Genomic DNA, 9,238 nt, shown 5'->3' with positions numbered 1-9,238 from the left:
GAGACAGTGTGATTGGCACAGGACAGAGCAGAGTTTAGGGCTGTTGTACATAGGGTCGCTATGAGTCTCAAGCGACTCGACAGCACATAACAACAACAACATAAAATAATGTCACCATAGAGTTAAAAATTAAGAAAGTAAAAATTTAATTGGGCATTTTATTGTTTAATATTTCTAACTTACAAATACATAAAGACTCGCAGATGATGAGATGAAAACATATTAGACTTATTCAACCTCTTTACATAAGGTATGGAAGATCTATGACCCAGAGATAAAATGATTTCCTTTACTTCCAGGATGTAGACCTGAGCTTCTTGTCCTTCCATTTCACCTATTTTTATGTAATTTTTTAAGTGATTATATCTGAAGAAAATACACTTGATATTGGAAACTTAACATAACTGAAGATAAAGGGGAAAGAAGCTCTGATAGTATCTGTTAGAAAGTCTGGAACCTTTATTCATTTATTTTTTTTTAGAATACTACTGACAGTAAAAAAACAAAACAAAAAAACCCAACCCAACAGTTTGAAAGCAGTTTGTTTTGGAAAGATTGCTGTATGAGCAGGTCTACAATCCTGACTCTTAAGAGCACTAAGAAAAACAACTACAAATGTATAATTTCTTTTCTGTAAGAACTCTGAAAAGTAGCTGGAGGATTGTAGCAACCAGTAATATGCAAGAGTAGGGCAGGGTGGAAAAGACATTTAATAGCATATATGCATGTCTTAGTGATAAAAGCATGTTGCTGTTTCTGATTTCTATTATTTGTTTTCTCTATTTCTATTTTTTATTATCTTTTCAAAATCTACTGTTCTTTTATATTAATCTTTTTATTTAAATATGCTGTATGTTTTGAGATACTTGAAAAGCTCTCTAAATACAGCTTTTGAACATGTGATTTGTTCCTACAAGTTCTTTAATTGGAAGCAATTAAACAAGATTTTAAGCAATTGGGACAAGATGTATAAGCTCTATAAGAAGCTGTCTAGGTAATGAGTGCATCACTATTACTTGTAATATGAAAGCATGTTTTTACAGCTTTGGAATTTGTTAATGCCCAAGGACAAGTTGAAGGCCAGAATCTCCAAGCAGTGGGCCGACATTGGTTTCCAGGGTGATGATCCCAAAACAGACTTTCGAGGCATGGGCATACTTGGATTAATCAATCTTGTGTAAGTGAAAAGAGACTTTTCTTTTCTTCTTGAAATAATATTGCATGTACTCTTAAATCTAATTAAATTCTATTATTAGTATAATACTCTGTATTCTTTCTGAATTTTAATAGCTGCAGCACTAAAGGTAATAATGGACAGAGGGGAAAGGTAATAATGAAGACACTAGAAATGGAGAAATACTATGTATTTGTCATTTCTTGTGTTACCAACACTTCTCTTTTATGTACCTATCCTCCCTTTTAATGCCTCTCAAATTGTGTGTGTATATTTATGTATATACTCTCTTGCCTCTTTTTTCCTTCTGTGATTTAGAAAATTTAACCAGATAAGATGATGCTATTTATATATTATCTCTTTATATTCTTAAATACCAACACTTTCAGAGATTATGAGGAACCCTGGTGATCCAAAGGTCAGCAGTTCAAGTCCACCAGCTGCTTCCCAGGAGAAAGTAGGCAGGCTGCTCCCATCTATATTTACAGCCTCTGAAACCTGAATTGAAAGGTTACCATGAGTATGAATCAACTCAGTGGCAATGGGCTTGGTTGGTGTTTTTATGAACTTTACTTTTTTCTTCTCTGATACCAGAAGAATGTCTATCTGTGTTTCATTGAGTATGCAAAGGCTTTTGACTGTGGATCACAACAAGCTGTGGCTGACTGAGAAGAATGGGAATCCCAGAACACTTGATTGTGCCAATGCGAAACCTGTACTTGAACCAAGAGGCAGTTGTCAGAACAGAGCAAAGAGACACTTCATGGTTCAAAATCAAGAAGGGGGTCCGTCAGGGATGTATTTTGTCTCCATACCTTTTCTTTTTTTTTTTTTTACATTTTTCCAGTAAGTCTTTATTATTAGTTAAGTCACAATTTAAGATTCTGGCAGAGAGGTAAGGTGGGCCAGTTCAGATCTTCCCAGGGAATGTGCCTTCTGCCCTGCGGTCATCCCAGGCTGACACCCAGGACAGGGGGCAGAGGGACTTGTATACGCGCCGATACCATTCACACAAGGAGACATCACCACCTTTGGCAGTCATTGCCTTCTCGCAGCGGTGGAAATCCAGGTAGTTTTGCCAGCAGTTCTTGGTTTGGTTCTGGTTGGGAAAGCGGCTATCCAAAGGGGCAGTTCGGTAGTTCTCGATTTTGGTCTTAATGTCTTCCGCCATGGTGGTGATTTCTAAAGACTTCCCTCAAAGCAGCAGCAGCTCAATGTGACCCTCAGAAGAGATCTCCATACCTTTTCAATCTGTGTGCAGAACAGATCATCTGAGACACTGGACTGTACGAGGAGGAATGTGGCATCAGGATTGGTGGAAGAGTCATCAACAACCTGAGTTATGCAGATGACACAACCCTGCTAGCTAAAACTGAAGAGGACCTGAAGCGTTTGCTGCAGAAGGTCAAGGACTGCAGCCTTTAATATGGATTGAAGCTCAACATCAAGAAAACAAAGTTTCTCACTACTGAATCAATTGACAGCATCAGTATGGATGGTGACGAGATTGAGATAGTTAACAGTTTTAGTTTACTTGGTTCCATGGTCAACACTCTTGGTACCAGCAGCCAAGAAATCAAGAGATGAATTGCATTGGGAATGTCAGCTGTGAGGGACCTCTCAAGAGTACTGAAGTACAATGACATCAGGTTGGAGACTAAGGTGCACCTGATCCAGGCTATAGTCGTTGCAATTACATGTTATGCATCGGAGAGTTAGACAGTGAATAGGGATGATAGGAAGAGAATTGATGCCTTTGAGCTGTGGGGCTAGAGAAGAGTGTTGAATATACCGTGGACTGCTAGGAGAATAGACAGGTTTGTTCTGGAGAGAGTGAAGCCAGAATGCTCCTTGGAGTCAAGGATTCTGAAGCTTTTGGGCATGTTGCAAGGAGGTTCTGGTCCTTGGAGAGGGACATCTTGTTTGGGAGAGTGGAGGGATGGTGCAGGAGAGGAAGACCCTCAATGAGATGGATCGATTCTGTGATTGGAGTAGTGGGAATGAGTGTGTTTGAGATGGTGAGGTTGGCACAGCATAGAATGGTGTTTAGGGTTCTTATACATAGGGTCACTATGAGTGCTAAGTGACTCGATGGCACATAACAACGACAACAACAACAATACGTGTGTGACTACAAATGTAAAATCCCAACATATATAACTCATACCAGAATTGGTAGTTTAAACTAGAAAATGAACTAGAAGATTCATTTTCTCCATGAATAAACAAATGAACAGATCTACTACTACTATCTAAATATTTCTCTGAATTGCCAACAGACTGTAGAATGTCTGGAATAGAAACAATTGTTTAGATAAATCTTATGGGGCAGGGAAAGACTGATCCTGAAATTGAGCTAAATTATGTTGCTAACATTGAAAGCAAATATTTAGGTCCCCATGGATAAGGAGCCCAGGTGGCATAATGGAGAAAGCACTGGGCTACTCAGCAAAACACTGGCGATTCAAATCCATCAGCCACTCTCTGGGAGAAAAATGTGGCAGTTGGCCTGTGTGTAAATATTAACAGCCTAGTAATCCTGAGAGTCAGTTCTCTGTCCTGTAGTTTGTTTGAGTCAGAATAGACTTGGTGGCAGTAGTTTTGTTTTTATGTAAAAGGCTTCTTATGTATGGGGAGGGCTAAATTTCAGTATGTAATATTTAACATGAAAAGATTTAATTTTCTGTAATGCCCAAAATTTTATGAGCATCAACTAAACACACTGTCCTCAAATTGATTCTAACACATGGGGACCCTTTTAAAGTTTTCCAAGGCTGTAAATATTTCCCAGGAGCAGACTACATCTTTCTTCTGTGAAGCTGCTGGTGGATTTGAATTGCTGACCTTTTGTTTAGAAACCCAGTTCGTAAAGCGCTATGCCACCAGTTTCCCATAATTGCATCTCCCTTGAAGATAAAGCACAGAAATCTTTAAAAAATATATTAATTACAGGAAGTCACATTGCCATTTTTACTTTGATAAACAGAAACTCGTCTTTGGAATATAAGTAGGATATATCTAGTTTGTATCTGTTAGAAAAATTATAAAATATAGAAAATTCTTCCTTTTCCAGAACACATGCATTCTTTCTTTTGTTTTTAACCTTTAAAAGGTTGTGTTTTTGTCTTTTTTAAAATACTAACTTTCTATCAACAAACACTGATATTTGAGCAGATTTGCCCTTGATTAGGCTCATAATAATCCTGTTATTTTAACTTTTGCTGAGTTGCCGTTCTTTGGCTATTTTCTTGAGAAATAAAAAGGAAAAAATTCAGCATTTGCTAGAAGATAATTCAATTTAACTTAGTGTTTAAATAATTTAATAGACTATGACCCTAGAATATGGAACATGATTCTTATAAGCCCATTAAATGGCATATATTTTTCTCCTGTTAAGAGCTAATGTCTAAAGATGGCCAAGATTCAAAATCTTAGCAGTTGTTTGATTGACAAGAAAAACCAGGTAGTTTTCAACTTCAGAGCAGCCTCCATTTCAGCAACTTTATTAATACTTCATTTCTTTTTTCCTCCCCTTCTCTTCTTCCCCTGTTATCCCTGTTAATCCTCTAAGATTGATTTTGTATGTTTAATATAAAAAGCTAAGGAAAGAATTATACACAGATAGAACCAACTCTGTTCTGTTGTAAGTTGAATACTTTTTTGGTTTTCTTTTTTTCATTTCCATTATTGCCTTTCATTATAAAGTGCACTGTCATTGAGTTAATTCTGGCTCAGCAATCCTAACTGCTCTCTAGGGTTTCCAAGGGTGTGAATCATCATGAAACCAGACTTCCACCTCCCTCCTGTGGTACAGACGATAAGACAGTAGAAGAAACAAACCTCACTCAGAAAAAAAGCCCAAAAGTTATAAATGTGTTCCATTATAAATCAAATATATTATAAATTAAAGATTACTTGTATTAGGAATGGTAGGAAATATAGAATTAGCTGTATTAGAATCATGCCCTTTTGTGTATGGAGCTATGATATTTAGGTTCAAAATAAAGTCAGCAAGTAGGTCATAGTGTTGAAAATATATAAAATAAACATAGGGAAAATGGATGACAGCTTTCATTACAAATCTTAACTCTTTTTGAAAATTGTAATGGTCATGCCCTCTGAAAATTTAAGTGAGCAATAGAAATCCATTTTTCATGTGGCTTCTTTTCCTCACATGAACATCTAGTCAGTCGTTCTAAGTGTATGTGATTATTCAGTGACCTATTAAGTGACCCAAAGATTTGAGAAGATTTTGTTGCTTAAGAACTTTGTTATGTACTGTTCAGTTGGAACTGACCCATAGCTGACCTTCCAGCCAATTTTCAGAGGCAATAAATCACATGGTAGGAGATTGCCTGTCTTTCTGCCATGGAGCAATTGATGGACTTGAACTTGAACTGGAGCTCCCTGATAGACTTGAATTAAGTTTTCATATGGAAGCATTTGTGAACCACTCAAGTGATTTAGAAGGATACTGGAATAATTGTTTGACAATAAGCTATGATTATCGATTTGACTGTAGCTTTTCAAAGCTGTTTCTGGTTATCTTAAAAATGGAAAGACCTGTGTTCATTTCCTTTTTTTTTCCCCCCCCTTAAAATCCTAGGTATTTCAGTGAAAATTATACCACTGCAGCTCATCAGATTCTTTCCCGCTCAAATCATCCAAAATTAGGGTAAGATGGGTATATGATAAACTGATCCCTTGGATTTAAGATGATTAAGAAATTTTAAAACTTTCCAAGGTATTTTTAAATAATAATATTTAATAAGAACATAATATTGGATATTACATGATGTATTCTTTTTAACAGTAAATATTATCATGAGCCAGTTTTGTATGTATTTGAGTGTATTTTTTTTTTTTAATTTTTATTTTATTATTTTTGTGTGAGTGTACCGTCAAATCAGATCTGACTGGTACAGGAAGAGATTGTCCCTCCTTCCCCGGCAGAGCATCTGATGGATTCGAACTGTGCGCCTCTGGGATTGCAGTGCAGCTTTCTTGCCACTAGGCCACCAGAGCTCCCCGAGTGTATTTTTATTATAGGACATAGTTTATAAAATAGAAATATATTTTTCATGAAAAATAGATTTAAAAATAGTAATGAAAAATGAATTTGTTATGTGCCATTGAGTCGCCAGTGACTCATAGTGACCCTGTGTACAACAGCCCTAAACTCTGCTCTATCCTGTGTCAACCCCACTCTCTCCAACCCTCCCACCCCAATTTCCCCAGTCACTGAATCAGTCCACCTCTTAGAGGGTTTTTCTCTTCTGCACTGTCCGTCCACCCTACCAAGCATGACATCCTTCTCCAAGGACTGGTCCCTCTTTGCAGCATGTCCAAAGTGTGTCAGACGATGTTTCAGAATCCTTGCCTCCAAGGAGCAACCTTTTTTAACCCTCTCTAGGACAAACCTGTTTGTTTTCTTAGCAGTTCATGGTATATTCAATACTCTTCTCCAACACCACAGCTCAAAGGCATCAATTCTTCCATCCTTCCTAGTCATTATCCAGCTCTCTGATGCATAACAAGTGATTGCAAAGACCATGGCATGTATCAGGCACACCTTAGTCTCCAGACTGGCATCATTATTCTTAAGTACTTTGGAGAGGTCCCTAACAGCAGACATTCCCAGCACAATACATCTTTGAACTTCCTGGCTGCTGGTGCCACGAGTGTTGACTGTGAAGCCAAGCAAACTAAAGCTGTGAACAATCTCAATCTCTTCACTATCCATTCTGATGCTGCCATTTGGCCCAGTGGTGAGAATTTTTTTTTTTTATATTGAGCCTCAATCCATATTGAAGGCTGCAATCCTTGATCTTCTGCAGCAAATGCTTCAGGTCCTCCTCAGTTTCAGCAAGCAGGGTTGTGTCATCTCCATAACTCAGATTGTTGATGAGTTCATCTCCAAGCCTAATGCCACACTTCTCATACAGCCCAGCCTTCTGGATAATCTGTTCTTGGATATAGATTGAAAAGGTATGGAGATAGGAGACGTCCCTGGCTTACACCTTTCCCAGTTTTGAACCATGCAGTGTTTCCTTTCTCTGTTCTGACAACTGCCACCTCATTCAAGAATAGGTTTCGTATTAGCACAATCAAGTGTTCTGGGGTTTCCATTCTTCTCAGAGTCAGCCAGTTGATGTATTTCAAGTAACATGCTGCTCTAGATGTGCTCACCAAGTTGTGTCAAGAAATTTGGAGGACAACCACTTGGCCAACTGACTGTAAGAGATCTATATTTGTTCCCATTCCAAAGAAAGAAGATCCAACAGAGTATGGAAATTATTGAACAATATTGATATCATATGCAAGTAAGATTGTCCAAAAATGACTGGAACAGCACATCAGCAGAGAACTGCCAGAGGTACAGCCTGGATTTGGAAGCAGTCGTGTTACTAGGGATATTATAGCTAATGTTAATTGTATTTTGGCTGGAAGCAGGAAGTACCAGAGGAATGTCTTATCTGTTTCATTGCTTATGCAGAGGTGTTTGTGTGGATCACAGCAAACTGGCTGACTCTGAGAAGAAAAATGAATAGCTTTGAAAATAGAAAAGTAAGATATAGCTTTGAAAACTGAAGGAAAATGCAAATTGAGATCTTATTATAGATTGATATTAATATTTTATTTTTATATTCTGATGATAATGTTAGATCATAAAAATAAATTCTCTGGGCAGGGCCAGAGCAAGCTGGGGTACAGCAACCTGTCCCCTGTTCACTGAAGGTGAATGGTGGGCGGCGCATCAGGTAGAGAGAGCCACTGCCAAACTGAATCAGGAGTCTGCTGCAGTAAAACACGGAAGGCTTTAAAATGTTTTCTTGCATAAAACTCAAACTTTTAAGTCACTGCTTATGAGAATAGGGAAGGCAAGAAGCTAATGTTTGTCTCAACATACAGGACAGGTCTTTGCTCATCGACCTCAACTGTCCCAAGCAACAGTAGGAAAGACAACTTGACATAGAGAGCTGGGCACTGCTGTACAGAGGGAGGATTACAGAGCATCTTCAGTGCAGTAGGGACCCCAGTCCAGAGTGCTTGTACTTTTATCAGAGCGTGCAACAGAGGCGCATGGCTCAAGAATCTAATTACAGACAAGTGCCTATGGAAATACTCGTACCAATGTCATGAATTCAGTATGCCATAAAGAACATCTTCAAAGACAGAATAGTAGTAATGGTAGAATAAGCCCACCTACAACTTCTGTCAGTAGTCTCTCTGAATCTTTACCAGTTCACTGTGCAGCTAGCAGTGCCCCGGAAGTTCAGTCATCATTTGACTTTACATCTATATCTGTGCACCCAAGACCTGTATCAAGTCAGCCACTTTTATCAGAATCTGTAGCATATTCCCAAATGGATAGTACATGTCTGGACAAAGCAGTACCTGACACAGAATATCCACAAGGAACCCAGAGCTAAGGACCTTGTTCCTCTCGAATGTGATCCTCTTATCTTTAGTCCCACATATAGCACAGCAACCATCTGAAGAGCAAAGTAAGAGTCTTGAAAAACCAAAACAACAACAACAAAAAAGAATCTCTTTTTTCCTGTGCATGAAGAAAGTAGAACTTCCTGGGTTTGAATGTAGTGTGGAAATGTTACTGTGATGTGCACCATTACTCGGATGTACACAGTTGCTCTTACAATTACAAAGCTGATGCTGCTGAGAAAAATCAGAAAAAAAATCCGGTAGTTGTTGGTGAAAAGATCCAGAAGATTTGAACTCCTGCTGAAATACAAAATTCTTTGACCATCTGCAAACTAAAAATTGACGTGAGCTTTTATTTTCCGTCACTGGGGGTGTAGAGCAATGTATCCTGCCTAGACTTTTAAATCATGCATGTCATCTGAAGAATAGATTTTTGTTTTGTTTTGAAATTTCTGAACATTTTTTTCTATTGCTATTCCTGTGGCTGAAAAGACTTAAGTAAACTTTACAAGTATTATATCCTTTTTTTTTTTTTTAAATTTAGGTTGTTTATTTTTCATTTCAATGAACATCTACAGAGATTTTGGGATTCCATTCATTCATTGTTGCACCCTTCTCCCC

At 38.0% G+C, this 9,238-nt stretch overlaps 1 protein-coding gene and 2 pseudogenes across 1 annotated transcript in view; 2 read left to right on the top strand and 1 right to left on the bottom strand.

Annotated features, from left to right (window-relative positions):
- ELMOD2 (ELMO/CED-12 domain containing 2) overlaps positions 1–9,238 on the top strand; it is a 44,450-nt gene that overhangs the window by 21,159 nt on the left and 14,053 nt on the right. The window contains exons 5-6 of the mRNA XM_006887044.1: positions 1,044–1,177; positions 5,781–5,849. Coding sequence (XP_006887106.1) covers positions 1,044–1,177; positions 5,781–5,849 — 203 coding nt within the window. The remainder of the gene's footprint in view (positions 1–1,043; positions 1,178–5,780; positions 5,850–9,238) is intronic.
- Positions 2,085–2,345, bottom strand: LOC102865782 (annotated as a pseudogene).
- On the top strand, positions 7,718–8,910 carry LOC102872682 (annotated as a pseudogene).

This window comes from Elephantulus edwardii, unplaced genomic scaffold, assembly GCF_000299155.1.
Source record: "Elephantulus edwardii isolate Elephantulus edwardi_28Jun2011 unplaced genomic scaffold, EleEdw1.0 scaffold00053, whole genome shotgun sequence".
In the NCBI taxonomy this organism is placed as follows: domain Eukaryota; kingdom Metazoa; phylum Chordata; class Mammalia; order Macroscelidea; family Macroscelididae; genus Elephantulus; species Elephantulus edwardii.
The sequence above is the reverse complement of the archived record's forward strand: the minus strand, read 5'-3'. Positions and strand labels throughout refer to the sequence as shown.